Source organism: Danio rerio, chromosome 19 (assembly GCF_049306965.1).
Source record: "Danio rerio strain Tuebingen ecotype United States chromosome 19, GRCz12tu, whole genome shotgun sequence".
NCBI classification, from domain to species: Eukaryota; Metazoa; Chordata; class Actinopteri; order Cypriniformes; family Danionidae; genus Danio; species Danio rerio.
Genome location: NC_133194.1, coordinates 43,862,837 through 43,880,782, shown reverse-complemented (window position 1 = coordinate 43,880,782; position 17,946 = coordinate 43,862,837). Strand labels below are relative to the sequence as shown.

The 17,946-nt window shown below is 36.9% G+C and overlaps 1 protein-coding gene across 5 annotated transcripts in view; it reads right to left on the bottom strand.

Annotated features, from left to right (window-relative positions):
• Window positions 1-17,946, bottom strand: part of dync1i1a (dynein cytoplasmic 1 intermediate chain 1a) — a 186,054-nt gene that overhangs the window by 119,207 nt on the left and 48,901 nt on the right. For 3 of the 5 annotated variants that reach the window (XM_073931923.1, XM_073931924.1, XM_073931927.1), the window contains 2 exons: window positions 15,752-15,811; window positions 11,386-11,501 (listed from right to left, as the gene is read on the bottom strand). In XM_073931923.1, coding sequence (XP_073788024.1) covers window positions 11,386-11,501; window positions 15,752-15,811 — 176 coding nt within the window. The remainder of the gene's footprint in view (window positions 1-11,385; window positions 11,502-15,751; window positions 15,812-17,946) is intronic. The other 2 variants (XM_073931925.1, XM_073931926.1) reach the window with 1 other exon arrangement.

Below are 17,946 nucleotides of genomic sequence, written 5' to 3'. Positions count from 1 at the left end.
TTGTTTGGGAATTAACAGTGAGGGTGGTCGATGGCACTTTATCACTGTGTTTTAGTTTTTGTGTCCTACAAGCTGACATTTGGATTGTCTACGGTAAATAACATCACCATGGTTGGTGCTAAACATCATTGGCATTTACAACACTGGTATGCAAACACTAGAACAGATATTGTTGAATGTCAGAATTGGATCACGGTGATTGTCTTGCAAACTGTACTTTACAAATGTGTGTCTAAGACTGTGTTTGTGTATTCACAGCCATCTGAACTGCTGTATAACACTGCAATTGAAAATTCTTTAATAATTATTTTTTTTTAAAAAGGGTTTTTTCTTGAAGAATATTTATAAAAACTCAAATAAAAACATACTATAATAACCACCGGCCACTTTGTCCAACTGCTTGTTAAAGCAAATCTGTAATCAGCCAATCACAGAGCAGCAACTCAATGCATTTAGGCATGTAGACATGGTCAAGATGATCTGCTGCAGTTCTGGCTGGTCTGAGTATTTCAGAAACTGCTGATCTCATGTCCATCCCTTTATGACCACTGTGTTCCCATTTTCTGATGGCTACTTTGAGCAGGATAACGCACCATTTCATAAACCACTAATCATCTCAGACTATTTTCTTGAACATGATAACGAGTTCACTGTACTCAAATGGCCTCCACAGTCACCACATGTCAATCCAATAGAGCACCTTTGGGATATGGTGGAACGGGAGATTCACATCATGGATGTGCAGCCGACAAATCTGCAGCAACTGCATGATGCTATCATGTCATCTCTGAGGAATATTTCCAGTACCTTGTTGAATCTATGCCATGAAGGATTAAAGCAGTTCTGGAGGCAAAAAGGTGTCCAACCCTGTAATAGTGAGGTGTACCTAATAAAGTGGCCAGTAAGTGTATATATCCTCAATATGTTTCTAATATCTATTATTCATGTGCTCAAGCAGAGAGCATGAACATCTAGTTTAAATGTGTAGGTTGTAATTTATTTTTGCAATATTTTGCTTGAACTAAATTGTATTATCTTTTAATTTCTAAATATGTTTGGTGATTAAAATATTATTTTATTAAATATAGGTTTAATAAATCTTTTTTTTTTCACTTTAAAAAGGAGAATTTACCGTCCATTGAAAATTTCCTTGAAAAAAAAAAGATTTAAATAAAAATGTTATTTTTTTACAGTGGAAAAATGTTTATTTTAACTGTTTACTGAAAAATTGAGAGGAACCAAAAAGTTTCCATTCAACAATTTTTTTGTTTGTTTTGTTTTTATAGAGGGGGAAAAAAATGTTTATAGGGGTCAACTTTTTTTTTAATGTTTGAAAAAATGTACACTGAAATGACCTCATTATTTATTTTGTGGTTTTAACCCTTTATGAGTTTCTGCTTTTAAATTTAGATGCATGAAAGCATCTGTCAAACACAAAAGATATTTTGAAGAATGCTGGTTGCTGGTACATATTGACTTCCATAATATGAAAAAAAAAATTCTTTGGAAACCAATGCATACCAGCAACCATCATTCTTCAAAATATCTTCTTTTGTGTTTGACAGAAGAACACAAACTGATTTTGAACAAATAAATAGCTGAATTTTTGGGTGAACTTTCTCTTCAAAGAACAGGTTACTGAAAAAAGTTCTCCAGGCTACAAAATGGCTGTAAAAACTCGCTTGTGAAACCTTTATTTCACTTCCATTAAGAACATGTAACATCATGGAAAAGTAATAAATAAGAGACTTAAAGATGCTTTATAGCAAAGTCTCTTTAAGGCAAGTCATTTTACTAAGCCGCCATCTTTGAAACGCTTCTCGGGCAGTATGCTTGGGCATTCTGTTTGAATGGGGAAACATCAAAAACTTACGATTGAATTTAATATTAGGATTCATCAATAAAATTCAACAACAACTGTCTATTTACTTTAATTTCTAAACTTCCAAATCACACAAAATCGGCAGAAACTCACGTCTGGTCCAAGCCCCTCCACTAGAGTATCATCAGTCTATAACGATAGATGATTGGCTCCTCTACTAGAAGGTGGGCTTTTTTCACCATATATCCATTGATGATTGGCTCCTGTAGTAGTAGTAGACGGGGCTTTATTCACCATATTGACCGTTACACTTTTCCACTCTTCAAAAAGATGAGCGACATGTCTTGTATATACTATAGTCTTTGCTTATAGTCAGAAATTTGTGTTCTTCTAACAAAAACAACTGTGGAATATTTACTTACAGTAATCAGCATATATGAGTATAACCTTCACAAATCTCTCTTTTAAATTCATATCTTTGATAGGAAGCTATACAATATTATATTTGTGCATATACATTAGATTAGTCAGTACTGAAGCCAAATGTGAAGCTTATCTAACAAAATAACTTTTAATACGGTCCAAAAACGAGTACACCCAAATGTATATGTTATAGAGAAATATTAAATAAATAGTATTTTTTTAAAAAGAAAAAAAATAAAGAGAAGCAAAAAAAAAAAATATGAAGAATTTAGTTTAAATGTGTAGGTTGTAATCTATTTTTGCAATATTTTGCTTGAATTAAATTACATTATCTTTTAATTTCTAAATATGTTTGGTGACTAAAATATTATTTTATTTAATATAGGTTTAATAAATCTATTTTGTTTAAATGCACCAAAATACATTGCTTATATTCACTGATAAATGGACAAAAATATTCATTTTCAAAAATGAGGTGTGCTCAATTATGCTGATTTTTTTATTTTATTTTTTTGCAAACATAACAAAAAGGAGCATGTTCAAACTTGTTTACATACATATTTAGATTTTTAGAATGAGATATTTAGATTTTCAGTCACACCAAATGAAAACTAAACATTTTCTAGACATAAATGCAGAATTAATTTAATTGATTTCGATAGATATTTCAGTTTTTCAGATTTTCTTAATTCCTTTATTTAATGCAACTTACAACTTATTATTCAATGCACAATAAGCACAGAATTTATGAAAATTAATAAAGAAGTTATGTTTTTGTTAATGAATCCTTCATATAAGCTGAAACCCCCCAAAATATGTTTTAAATATTTAATATTTAAACCCCATGAACAAATACTATTGCAATTTACAGTAAACAATGTAACCTAGTGTTTTTGAACCATACTATAGTATTAATACTGTATTTACAATATACATATTTTTATACATTATTTTCAACACTTTCTTACTGAGTACAACAGCATACTATTAACTATAGTGAATTGATAAACTGTAATACAGACGGTAGTGCTTTAGTTTTTACTACAGTAAACTGTGATGTATTGTAGCATAATAACCTTTACTTTTATTATCTTTCCATGTCTAAATATGTTCATTTATTCATACATTTTCATTTCGGCTAAAACCATTTATTAATCAGCGGTCGCCACAGCAGAATGAACCGCCAACTTATTCAGCATATTTTTTACGCAACGGATGCCCTTCCAGCCGCAACCCACTCTCATTCGCACACATCTTTTCTGTTCAACAGAAGAAAAACTCAAACAGGTTTGGAACAAGTAAAGTAACTAGTGATTAAATTTCCATTTTTTAGTGAGCGATCCCTTTAATGTCCTATACTACTAACTACTACCTAAAATATACTACAAGCATGAAAGGAACAACATGATGACAAAACAATTTACAATTTAAACTCCCTTTAACCAGATCCAGATATATTACTATTGAAATATAGATGTGTTCAGAAACTGGCACCCTGTCTTTTGAAAGTCATGCACCTGAACTGATAGAGGAGCCAACAATCTCAACAGAAAGCCAAGAGTAAATCGGCGGCCCTCCCCAAAAACGCACAGGCACAACTCCAAGTGATGTCCTGATGATAGAAGCCATCTTGAATTACCCGTCTGCATCCACTTAAAGCCTGACTCAATGCCGTTACTGTTCTGCCGTCTCCAGCAGAGCCACTGATGTGCAGGCATCTCTTTTCAGAAATGCGCTCTCCGCTCCGGAAATGGAGGCTGCGGCCGGTCAAATGAATCTTAATCTGCGCAGGTTTGGAGCTCTTCAGCAGATCTGACAGGCCACCTGACAGCCCTGAATCAAAGCTCTTCGAGGAGCAGCCCGTTTCAATTTCCCAGCTCATCCTGAACTGTTTTACCATGAAATCCCAAATTGCCGATGTTTGATTGAATACAGATAACACTACTACACGAATAAGCTATTGCAGATCTTAACGGTGAGTGACAAGGCGAGGACATGAACATTCGTAATTCAGTCCCTCCAGGATTTCACGAAAAAAAAAAGCATTTCAGACATTTGAGACTAATTTAAAAGATTTCTTGAAGAGTGTTTGCTAAACTTGCGTTTCTTTTATTGTTTTTCTCTGAAAACGTGTCAATCCTCACATTTTTCCCGGGATTATCCTGTATTTTACAGTTCTATCATCCCATAAAAGTATTTTTCCTTATTTCTCCTGTATGTTGCAACCCAAGCTCATTCTGAAAACGTAGTCTCGTTGACGTTTCTGGAGGCCGTGATTTACATAGCCGGAGGTACGTATGGTTGCATTTCATTTTTTTAAGCGAACGCTAGGGGGCAGTGTGACACCGCTCCTCTTCGCGCTCACCGGCTGACAGCTTACCTCTGTGTGGAGGGCTTTCCCGCCGCAACCAGTTTGTCCAGTTAGCTCGTCGTGTATGTCGGCGGAGAGGAGCTGACCGCAGCGACTGCAACGACTGGGTTCGAGTCCGGGAAAGAGCTGTTCCAGGAAATCAGGTAAGACAAAAACAAAATCCAAAAGATAAAGTGAACAAGTTCATAACAGGGTGAGAATGTGGTGAAATCCGAAAACGTGATCAAAATCAGACGAGGGCTTTTCTTTTTCTGGACGGCTTTTGTATATCCTTGTTTGGGTTTAGGGAAGCAAGTGGGCGGGCGGGCGGGTCAATCGGTAAAACCCGTTGGGTTTAGGAAAGGAGGAGAAGAAGGGTGGGTCAGCCTATTGGCCGGTCGCCCAGTCAATCATTCAGTCAGTCAGACAGGCGGTCACTCGACATCGACCTCCGGTGGCTTTATACGAGAGACGTTCAAGATGCGAAAACGTGCACACAGTGGCCTCTCGCGGATTCACGAAAACAAAAGCTTCACAAATACGTACCTCTCGGGATGTATTTCGCGGTGTCCAGAAACGTCAGAATGAGCCTGGGTTGGTATTTTCAGTCTTTCTCTGAAGGGTGGCAATAAACATTAAAGAGCCGATCCTCCTTAAACGCAACCCATACCCGCGAACCACCAGGGGCCTTCCCTTGCTCTTAAATGTGAGTCTGACCTGTGCTTTTAGTTTTATTTAGGCATGAAAACACTTTGAAATAAATATAAAAACGGCGGGATTGCCTTTCCTTTTCATTACAGGTGCCGGCGCCCCTCCTATGCAATCTTCAAAACAGTCATATAGCAGTGCGTGACTGTCAGCTGACATGCTCCATAGTGATAAATAGACGCAATTTCCCAAACAAATTCTGTACACGCAATTTGAAGCAGAGCGAGAGTCTGGGTTTTGGGTGCCTGTTTCAACAGACATATGCTTATAATTAATAATAATAACATCTAAAGATTGAACTTGGTGCTTTTTTTTTTAAACAAAACTAATTTAGGTCTAAATGAGCATAAAAAGTTAGGAAAGCGATCAAATGCTTTCATTGTAACTTTAAGGCTCGTACACACCAGGACGCTTTTCGTTTGCGTTTATCTTCAGCGTTTTGCGAGACGTTTTTCCGGATTCAAACCCAAGCGATTTTTACTAGCGTCAAGCAGAAGAGTATGCAAAATCACTCATTGACCTTAGATGGCGCTACACAACTTTCAGCCTATGACACCTGCTTATAACACAGAAGAAGAGGAAGAGAGGAAGTTCACACGCTTGTTGTTAAAAGTTACTGACGACTCGAACAAGCATGGACGGTTCAAGTAGCAGCTTCAGCTCTAGCGATGATGAAATGATTATTGTTCACCAGTGCAATAAGCAGCTCCACGTTCATATCGCCTCTGGACATCTTCAGTGTGCGCTTGCATTCACAGTTTTGCTATTGAGTGCCTACAAGTGCTGTTTACAGTAACTTCAGCAGCTTCGTGCACGTGAACAAAAGTGGCAATCTTATTGGTAGAGAAGGTTTAGACCCGGTGTGTCAAAACAAAAAAACGAGCATGAGGCGTTTATTTTTTTTTAATGATGCTTTTGCGCCTGCCGTTTAGCTCGTTTGTGTGCACGATCAAATCGACGTCCTTTATTTAGTCACCAGGCATTAAACGACGACGGAAAACGCGAGCAAAAAGCGTCCCGGTGTGCACAGGCCTTTAGATGTGTGCATTTTTAAAGTGACACCTGTTATTTAATGTAATCGAAATAAAAAAAATCAAAATAAAATGAGATTCATTCGATGCTCTTTAATCAAAATATGTAAGTTATACAGTAAAGAAAAGATTAATGAGAATTAATGACTTAATTCTATTTTTTTATAATTATAATAAGCTGATATATTTGCTGCTAATGTATACTATTTTTTACTGATCGTTAAACTTTACAATAAAACAGCTTCATCTTGCTTGCATCAGCAAAATAAATTAAATTAAATTAAAGTAGAAAAAGTCCATTTCAGGACTTGGGCCCCATGGCTGGAGTTGTGTAGGGCCCCCAAATCACTGAATCCACCCCTGGTATGATGACAGACGAATATATACAATATCTAGAAGTTTTTAGCTAAAAGTCTTTGAATATGCAGTGTCATGATGTCAGTTTTTGTCAATGCACAGCTGGAATTTGAACAGTTTCCCGACTGCCTAAAATATGCAGGAAATCTGTGCATATTAGAAATAAAAACATGAGCTCCACAAAAATGTGCGAGATTTGCTTGATTTTGTGATTATGGAATCGCTAAATCCTCTGGGCCCAGATTTTAAAAAGTAATCTAGTGGGATGTAGGATCAAGGATTGGATCAAATTTTTTACTAAATGAGTTTTTTTAAAAGTTACAGGCGGGTGTTGAATTGAGATCAGACCATGTAATCCAATCTTACATTTAATTTAGATCAAACCTGTCCAGTGGGTTATTCAAAACTTTGAACTCAGATTGGGATCTATTTGATCCAAAAAAAAAAAAAAAAAACAGGATTATCCTGGTCCCATCAGAAGGGTGGATTCAGTTGTGATTTTTTGAACCAAATAAAATAAAAAACTGAATGGTCACAATCTTAATGTTTACTGATGATTTATAAATTCATATTTGAAGCTTGAAGCAAGTCACAACTAATGAGATATGGTAAACAACAATAACAAAATAATATCAAAGCATTATTGTATTAGAACAGACTAAAAATGTCAAATGTTTGTTGATTGCAGTGTTTCTGTTTCTTACCATTAAAACAAACAATGACTGTTTGTGGCCACTGGTATTTTGCCTATAGTAGGCTACACTGTTTGTTCCACTGAAGGCTCTGGTAAAGCTGGATTCATACTTTCGCCTGGTGCCGCACCACACACCTCCGCTGACTGTGCGTGCCGTGCACCTCACAAAACGGACGAGGCTTTTATGCTTGCCGCATTCGCCGTTGTGATATTCTTTAAAACGACAGGGGGTGGTCAAAAGAAACCCACTGTAAAATCAGACGTATAAACAGAGAAGTAGGAAGTTTACCGAACTACGTCACATCATTAATATCATTCTATCATTCAATATTTTAAACAAATTATTTTTATTGATTTTATTAATTATTTTAATGATTATAAGGATTTTAATAACTATTCAAGATTTTTTTTAATCAAACTTTGATGCATTACTTTCTTTTGTTCATATCTCGGACAGTTTTACGTTTTAAAGTTTTAAAAATATTTTCAGACAACAGAACATAAGCTGCTCTACAAATATATATTATATTATGGCAAGAATAAAACCAAAAAAAAGTACACTTACTAAATAAAATACAGATGTTTAATTAGATTTAGCCTGCTTCACAGTTCACACATTACTGTCCGGCTAGTTTCTGTCCTATACTTATGCTAAAAATGCAATAATAGTCCAACATTCCTGACCATTATCACCAATATAGCCCAGAAAAACAGGCCATCAGTATATTGTAAACCGATAGAATCAAATACTCCTTCCCAGTTATCACAGAAATAATTCTGTGACTTCATTATAGTTTTGTAATTATTAAATTGTTTTAAATTCAAAATTGCTATATATACCTCAGTGTAAAACCTATGGTGGTAAAACATATTCTGTAATTGTGTACACAGGTCTCCACTTCTGCCATGACCTATTTTGGTCTTAACAAACTAATCCTTCAGGTTTTTCTAAACCTTTTAACAAAAACTTCTGCTTTCCCACGGCTGTTGCAATTTCTAGCCAAGAATTATTGTTCATCTGGTTATCTCTATGATTACGGATCATAAAGATGTCTCAGGCAAAATCTCTTCAAAGTGTTTTATATTTAACTCAAATCAAACGCGGCACCGCGTGAACTGTTGGCTCGAGTCTTAAAAATGCTGTGCGCACTGCTAGCCGAAATCATGTTGATCACACCCAAAGCGAACATCTGCAAACTCTATGATGATGTCACATTCGCTGCACGCACCCAAGCGAACAAGCGGGCGCATCGAGTATAAGCCAGGCTTAAACAGGATTTGGTAATGCTGAAATTTCGTATTTGGATCACAGTAATCCAACCCAATGTTCCTTTAAAAAAACTATCATAAAAGTAAGATAGATCTGTTAATCCTGAATAGCAAAACATAGGATTTTGTAATCTGCACCAATTTTATCCAGATAATTTTTTTTTTTAAACTGGGCCCTGGTAATTAAATCATGCAAGTTCACAGAAAATATAGTTTGAACTCTAAAATAGAGCAGCAAAAATGTTTTCATTAAATCATTTTCGTAAGTGGATTAAGCATTGGTTATGACCTCACACTGTTGCTGGCCGGAAAACTTACAATTGATTAATAGCATTATTTTTCACTCATAATTCATGTGCTTGGAGTTCAGAGTTTGGGGAATACCTAACTGTGACAAAAGCTCAACTCTTTTCTGAATTTCAGAAATAATCTTCTTGTATGTAATTAGCGTGTTAGCTTGACAAAGTGCTGTTTTTAAAGTATGCCACATTATATTATGATGAATGAAGTTAAATCATTAAAAAGAGTCACTGGGCAATACATGTAAATGATTCATTCATCTTAGTTCTTCTGATAGTTTCCCACATTTTTACTCAGAATTGCATGATTAAAAATAAATAAAAAAATAGAATTACAATTATGGATCTTATTGGTGTAAGAAATCAAATAATAGGTAAAACTAAAATTAATAAAAATTCCACTATACCAGTATGCACTCACCGGCCACTTTATTAGGTACACCTGTCCAATTGCTTGTTACTACAAATTCCTAATCAGCCAATCACAAGGTAGCAACTCAATGGGTTTAGGCATGTAGACGTGGTCAAGACGATCTGCTGCAGTTCAAACCGATTATCAGAATGGGGAAGAAAGGTGATTTCAGTGACTTGAACATGGCATGGTTGTTGGTGCCAGATTGGCTGGTCTGAGTATTTCAGAAACTGCTGATCTACTGGGATTTTCATGCACAACTATCTCTAGGGTTTACAGAGAATGGTTTGAAAAAGAGAAAATATCCAGTGAGTGGTGGTTCTGTAGGTGCAAACGCCTTGTTAATGCCAGAGAATTTGACCCCAACAACATGAAACCATGGATCCGTCCTGCGTTGTATCAACAGTTCAGGTTGCTGGTGGTGGTGTAATGGTGTAGGGGATATTTTTTGTCAGACTATGGGCCCTCTGTATTGCTGTCATGTAAATATGTACCACAGATCTCTGAGGAGTATTTCCAGTACCTTGTTGAATCTATGCCACAAATTATTAAAGCAGTTCTGAAGGCAAAAGTGGGTCCAACCCGCTACTAGTAGCTCAGAAGAAAGAGAACTACAAAACAATAATTAAACCAGTTAAAAAAAAACTAGATGTCAAGCCTTAGCGAACTCTGTGACAATTAAATGAATTAACAAATCTTTAAACTCCCATTTAATACAACTCAACACAATCATCTATAACAGGGGTGTCAAATCTAGTTCTTGGAGGGCCATAGTTCTGCACAGTTTAGTTCCAACCCTGCTTCAACAAACTTACCTGTAGGTTTCAAACAAACTTCAAGGACTCAAGGCTGTTTAATTAGGGTTCAAGCTAAACTGCAGAGCTGCGGCCCTCCAGAAACTGGATTTGACACGTGTGACCTATAATGACACTGATGCACTGATCTTGATTTTTCATGACTGACTGTGACTATTTAATAGAAAACTGGCAGATTCCATATTTTAGAATTTTAGAAATCAGAAAACTACCAATAAAATGAGGAACATATTTTTTAATATGCTTTATCGCAGACTGAGGCAACAATTCCCCTATCATCATGATCCACACTGAGTCAACATACATTAGTAGATAGTGATCTAAAAAAGACTGAATCATTAAAAATGATGATGTAAAAAAAAGTGAAATTAAATTATGTTATAACATCCTCTCAACTAAAATATTATTCATACATTGAATAAAAAAGCTAATTCACTCTCTTCCATTAGGTGGCGCCAATACAACAGCAGTAACCAAAGTAGCGTGATGTCAAATCTAGCAGGATGTAATCGACTTCATTAACTACACAGCAGACTGAATTCAAACACATTTGATACACAATTTTATACCTTGTAGCATAGCATTTGAGAACTTTGAATACGTTTTAAGGGCCTTAAATTTCTGCAAAGTGATTTATCAACTTTTTTAAGCACCCATCGGACACCTTGAAAACCCTGCTGAAAAATCCAGCTTAAACCAGCCTAAGCTGGTTGGCTGGTTTTACCTGGTTGACCAGGCTAGTTTTAGAGGGGTTTTGGCCATTTCCAGGCTGAAATCCAGCTATTTCCAGCCTGGTCTTAGCTGGTCAGGCTGGGAGATGACCAGCTAAAACCAGCTTGACCTGCCTAACCAGTCTGGGAGGCCAGCCAAAACCAGCTGTGTCCAGCTTAAACCAGACTGATCAAGCTAGTATTAGTTGGTTTTAGGTGGTCTTTTTCCAGCCTGACCAGCTAAGACCAGGCTGGAAATGGCTGGAAACCAGCCAGGAAATGGCCAAAACCCCTCTAAATCCAGCCTGGTCAACCAACTAAAACCAGCCAACCAGCTTAGGCTGGTTTAAGCAGGATTTTTTTTAGCAGGGAATGCTCACACAGCTAGTGAACCAAAAGGTCAGCAGTTTTTGCACCATCCTAACTGCAGTACAGTTTGAACGCTGCATTCTCCACACCATAATGTGCAAAGTGCAGATTCCTCTAAGCTTCTACCTTCAGAGTGATGAGCGGCGTTCGGTGTCTGAGTCTCTTTACAGTAGGAAACCACTTCTCTGGGCAAGAAGTCCACCTGAGTAATTTTAGAAGGTCCCAATCTGTGTGACCGGCGTCTGCGGAGAGAGAGAAATACAATATGGGAATATCCTGCAATCTAACAGGTTTTTGCACACACTTGCATGCATATTAAAGGAAACCTATTATGCAAAAAAAATATTATCTGTGTTTTACTAGTGTGGCTACAGTGTGTGAATACATCCAGCTTCTAATGGACACTTATTAAATCTATTTTTTATAATCACATTTGATGAAAAGAGTCTGCAGAAACACTCTGATTGACATTCCCTTGTACATGTTATAGGAAAAGGGGGAAAGCCCCGCCCATTAGTGATGATTTCTTCCTCATTAGCATAGACAGCCCTGAGTGAGAAGCAGCTGTTTTGAATCTGCTGTATAGGTTGTTTGCAATCACGTGGTTCTGGTGACGTGCGACATTCAGATGAAGGGCAGGAAGTCAAAAACTGAATGGGAGACACGGAGGAAAGTCCGTGTTTTCACGATTTTTACCATATTTCAAAGGAGATATAAATAGAAAATAACCACATATGTGGAGCAAGAGCCTTATATCATGAAGAGTATTCTACTAAACAATATTTGTCTGTCATCGCGGTGGTAGATTAGCTATTACGTTACATAAAGAAATACTATGGTAAATATTGTCGTGTTTCTATAGATAATTAAACTGTCAAAGTAATTATATTGTTGCTGTGATACATCACAACTGTCGTAATAAATTATTCAATAGGCTTCGGTTTTCTACGCTATAATTATACACCATCACAATGCACCACAGTTTACAATAACGTAAAGTATTTATTACAGTTTAATAGTTTACTATACTACACAAAAAAATCCATTATTTTATAAATACATATTTATATATTATTAGCTGGGGTGCTGGAAAAAAACATAAAATAATGGCTGTTAAATTACAGGAATGTACCATAAAATAAAAGACGTTAAAAGTTTACAGGAAATTTAAATGTAAGGAAATTTCTGTAATTAAACGTCTGTTATTTTACGGTAAATTTCTGTAATTAAACGTCTGTTATTTTCCAGTAAATGTCTGTAATTTAACAGCCATCATTTGCACAATAATAACCGTCTGGTTCTGTCATAAGGGTTGCATTTCTTTTTTGTTCTGTCGATGAACTTAACCATCAACCAACATTCACCGCTGTTGCACATCTCAATATTAACGGTACGGTTGTTTATTCTGCCTAAAGGCCAGACTTGGATTATTGTAAAACAAGATGGAGATCTCATTGCAGCGATCACATGACAGGGTTTGTTTGTGTGGTGGTGTTTGTCTCTTTTTATATTTTTTGTATCTTTTTATACGACACATTAACGTATTTATAGACATAGCTAGGCCTGTATATAATCTTTATCAGTGCTGTCAAAATTATCTCGTTTAAAAAAAATTTTACACATGGATGTATTGAAAAAATGTTTATTACATGTCACCCTTTTTTCAGTTTTTTGTCAATTTATTGAACTTTATTCCCTTTATGAGCAAAAACTTTTGGAAGACTATAAAGCTGTTCGGCATTTCTTATTTTGGCATTATAAACACCATAAAACACAAACATTTTGATGTTCTGATAGCGATTCCTATGTAGAAAAATCACTTCCTGCCCTACATCTGAATTTCACGCGTCATCAATGACGTCCTGTGAAAACAACCGATTACTAATGCATTGGGATTTTAAGCTTAATTTTAAAAAATCTCATTTAAATTTGCCACAATGCCACACTTTGGATCAAAAATTCAAAGAGTTATAAAACATTACTTTGAGCTGAAACTTCACATACACACTCTAGAGCAGGGTTGCCAAGGGCCGAAAACTAAACTTGACTGAGGCCTGTAGGCCGAAGGTAAATATTCCAAATTGTATTATGTAAGAATTGCCATGAGTAATTTAATATTATTTAATAAATAACTAGAAATCATTGCTTTATATTAACTAATGCAGCTTATTTAGAATAAAGGTATAACAAAACAAAACCAATTCCGTTTATAACAGAATGGAGTTTAATGCCAAATAAACGAGTCAAGCTGCAGCAGTTTTTGCCTTGATTTGATGTCTCGCTGATGTCTTCGCCATTGTTGTCTGTCCATATATTGACAGTATTTACAAAAATCCGATTAATTTACATTTAATTAAAACATTAGATTGCTATTTTGTAGCTCAGCTATAAAATAAAGCAATCAAAAAAGGTTATGTGTTGTATTTGAAATCACGGCCTTAGTTTAAGGCAGGGGTGTCCAAAGTCGGTCCTGGAGGGCTGTTGTCCTGCTGACTTTAGCTCTAACTTGCTTCAACACACCTGCCTGGAAGTTTCTAGTATACCTAGTAAGAGCTTGATTAGCTTGTTCAGGAGTGTTTGATTAGGGTTGGAGCTAAACTCTCCAGGACACTGGCCCTCCAGGACCGAGTGTGGACACCCCTGGTTTAAGGCATTTGCCCCACACTCTTCTCTGATTGGATGGTGGGCCAAATCAAATGCTACCATGAGCCAACTTTGGCCTGCGGGCCCTAGTTTGGGCATCTCTGCTCTAGAGACTTATTTTACATCTTGCATAATAGGTCCCTTTTAAAACACATAAAGCAATGCAAACTTGTATCACAGTGACAAAATATGCAGTTAGGGTTCATTATTCAGGTCTGACCCTCGTTTGACGTCTAGAATGAACGTTTAAAGTGTTTTCAGTACATGGTATGGAGCATCAATCACTGTCACACACAGCTGGAGAAAAAACAGCTGAAAACACTTGAAGGCAGACTTAAAAGCAAAGTGGATTGAGATAGAAAGAGTGAAGTAGAAGGAGAATGATGGAGGAACATGGGAAACGCTGTGGAACAAAAAGCATGTGGATTACAGATATGGTCATTCATGTAAAAAGAAATAAATTAGACATTAAAATGGACCCTGGAACACAGTGGAACTAGACAATAATATTATTATTATATACAAAAATGTTAACGGATTTAAAGACCCTGATTGAACAATTAGAATCAAATGTTTCATAGTGAGCTGAAACACAGAACTTTTCTATTAAATACGATGGAGTATATACACTGCTGTTCAAAGGTTTCAGAAAATTTGTAAAAGAAAAAAATTGCTTATGATTCATTAAATTGACTTTAATAATGTACTGTAACAAACGAATTCGTTTTCAAAACAATTGATGTTCTACTCATTTTAAATTGCATTCATATTTCATATTAATTGTGTTCATTATGAGTGTACATTTACTATAAACCACATTATAATGTACATATTCTGTATTTTTTACAAATAAAAAAATGTATAAACTCTTTTATTAATGATATTTTGTGCAATAAAAATGCCATTCTTTGAATGTTGAACTCAAAGTTTAAATTATTATGTTTGTGAAAATACGTCTCTAAACTCACTGGCCACTTTATTAGGTACACCTTACTAGTACCGGAATTGTAGCCTCAGTTTCCTGTTCTTAGCTGACGGGAGAGGCACCCGGTGAGGCCTTTTGCTGCTGTAGCCCATCTGCCTCAAGGTTGGACGTATTGTGCGTTCAGAGATGCTCTTCTCTTCCAGACCTTGGTTGTAACGAGTGGTTATTTGAGTTACTTTTGCCTTTCTATCAGCTTGAACCAGTCTGGGCATTCTCCTCTGACCACTGGCATCAACAAGGCATTTTTTTCCACAGAACTGCCACTCACTGGATATTTTCTCTCTTTCAGACTATTCTCTGTAAACCCCAGAGATGGTTGTGCGTGAAAATCCCTGTAGATTAGCAGTTTCTGAAATACTCAGACCAGCCTGTCTGGCCCTAACAACTATGCCACGTTCAAAGTGACTTAAATCACCTTTCCTCCCCATTTTGATGCTTGGTTTGAACTGAAGCAGATCGTCTTGACCATGTCTACATGCCTAAATGCATTGAGTTGCTGCCATGTGATTGGCTGATCAGAATTTTGCGTTAACGAGCTGTTGGACCTAATAAAGTGGCCGGTGAGTGTATATTAGGGCTGTTTATTATAGAAGAATTATTGTACTATTTCTCAAACACAGTGTATTTAAGCTGTAACAATTTTAAAATTTAATCTGCAAATCCTCTCAACCAGTAGAACAATTCATTTTATTGCCATTTTCATCAATGAATTAGTTTTGCTCAGTTCAAATTCAGGAATTCACAGTTTAACCCTTGACTAAATGAGAAACAAAATGCAGTCAAACATAGACACAGGTGTGAATGAATATGCGGATAACAGCTGGTCGAACAGAGAGAAGGACAGAGACAGAGAGGAGCAGATACCCGAGCTCAGAGTCAGCCTGCAGCTGGAGAACAGAGGGGTCAGAGTCCCACTGCAGGGTCCTGGACACGGGACAGGAGGAGAGAACATGCCAGATTAACCTCAGCAGAAACAACACCAGAAACACACAGACATCCGCATGCAGGACAGGAGAAGAGTGAAAAAACAACCATCAAAACAGCACACATGAGAACGCAGGTCAAAGCGAAGCTGAAGAGGATCGCCAGCATCACACATTAATGGACAGAGGATGCATGGAAATGTAAATGCTAATGTACACCTTTAATAATAAAGGGCTACAGTGAAGAACACTTAACATCGACTGAATATTTCCACAAAAGAGATCTTACATTCATATTGGTTCTTTAGATCAGTGTTTCTCAACCATGTTCCTGGAGGACCACCAGCTCTGCACATTTTCCATGTCTCCTTAACCAAACACACCTGATTCAGATCCTCAGCTCATTAGCATAAACTGTCGCCACTAGCTTGCATGGTTTTGGAACTTTTAGGACTTGTAGAGCTGCGCATTGATGGATTTGCTCTTCAGTGTTTGGACTTTCAGCAGTAAAAATGACCTCTGAACTGAACTAAACTGATCGTCAACTTTGACTGGACTGGACTGACACAGTTTCAATTTGCTAGAACGTCTATGTTAAGCTGCTTTGACACAATCTACACTGTAAAAGCGCTATAGAAATAAACATGAATTGAATTGAAATTGAATTTAAAGACCTGTAACGGGTGTAACAAACAAAGAGACATTCAAAACATGCAGCGTTGGTGGTCCTCCAGGACCGTGGTTGAGAAACACTGCTTTAGATGTTGAAAAAGTATTTGATTTTTATTTGGTTAAGATTATTCTATTGATAAGTATTTATAATTCCATCTAAAGATGTGAGTTAGATTTCTGCGCAGAACATTTGCGAATAAAGCACCGTTTCCATCCAGTGAGTCAAAGAGAACAAAATCGACACTTCCAGATAAACTGGTGTGACACTCCCCAGAACTTACAGTGGGTAGTTGCACATTTAAGATGATTGTTTTAATCTGAAAAACATGAGTTGTTTTAGAAGCAGCACTTGTGTTTTGCATGCATCAACTCTAACTCTCGAGATTTGGTGAGAGTTCCGTTTAGCACCTCACCACACTACTCTACCGCCACCTGCTGGCGTAATCTGAGACTCTTTACCACAATGTCTAGTTAACGTCAGAAACAATCTGGTGCTAAATCCTTCTGATTTACATTTCTTTTGTAGTGCAATACTTTTACAGATTGCGTTACACCAAATATCAATAAGAAAATTGGAATTTAGTGTGGCAGGAGAAGCCACTGTCTGCCTTTTTTCTTATATAATAATAAATTAGATAAAAACTAAACGTAATAAACGGTTTGAGATCATTTTAGGGAGCGCAGGTGCTTAGGACAGTTCTGGAGGTCATAATAATATAATAATAACAACCCTGATTATGTACCCCTATATACATTTCTGGAGAGCGCCAAATAAGTCCCAGGAGCTACTTTTTTTTTTGTTTTTTGTTTTTTGCAGTTTTTGTTTTCGCTAATCAAACAGAGGCCTCTGTGTATGCTTTTCGAGATCTAAAATCCCATTCGCAATGCCATCCATGCCTGCTGTTCTCTTGTAAATCCACCAGAGGCCACTGTCGACTGACTCACTGACTGTCCGATCGACTGAGCCACCCTCCTCTTTGCCTAAACCCAACCAATAATGTTTTCAAAAGCACCAATTGACCTGCACCCACCTACTTCCCTAAACCCAAACAAAAGTTTTGAAAATCAATCCAGAAAAAGCCCATACAGACTCACACATACCAATTTAGCTTATTCAATTCACCTATAGCGCATGTTTTTGCACTGTGGGGGAAACAAGAGCACCCGGAGGAAACCCTCGCCAACACGAGCAGAACATGCAAACTCCACACAGAAATGCCAACTGGTCCAGCCGAGACTCGAACCAGCGACCCTCTTGCTGTGAGGCGACAGTGCTACAGTAACGAGACGAAAGGGTGTTGACCTTGTAAACTTTCTCCCTCAACCTTCAGTGCAAGTCACAAGCGTGCCTAATAATTTTTTTCTCACTAAACTTACACAGCCAGAGGGACAGCATGTCAAACTGACACTCTGTTTTACCAGCGATGACATTTAAAAATCATATTGTCATTCACATCGTTGCAA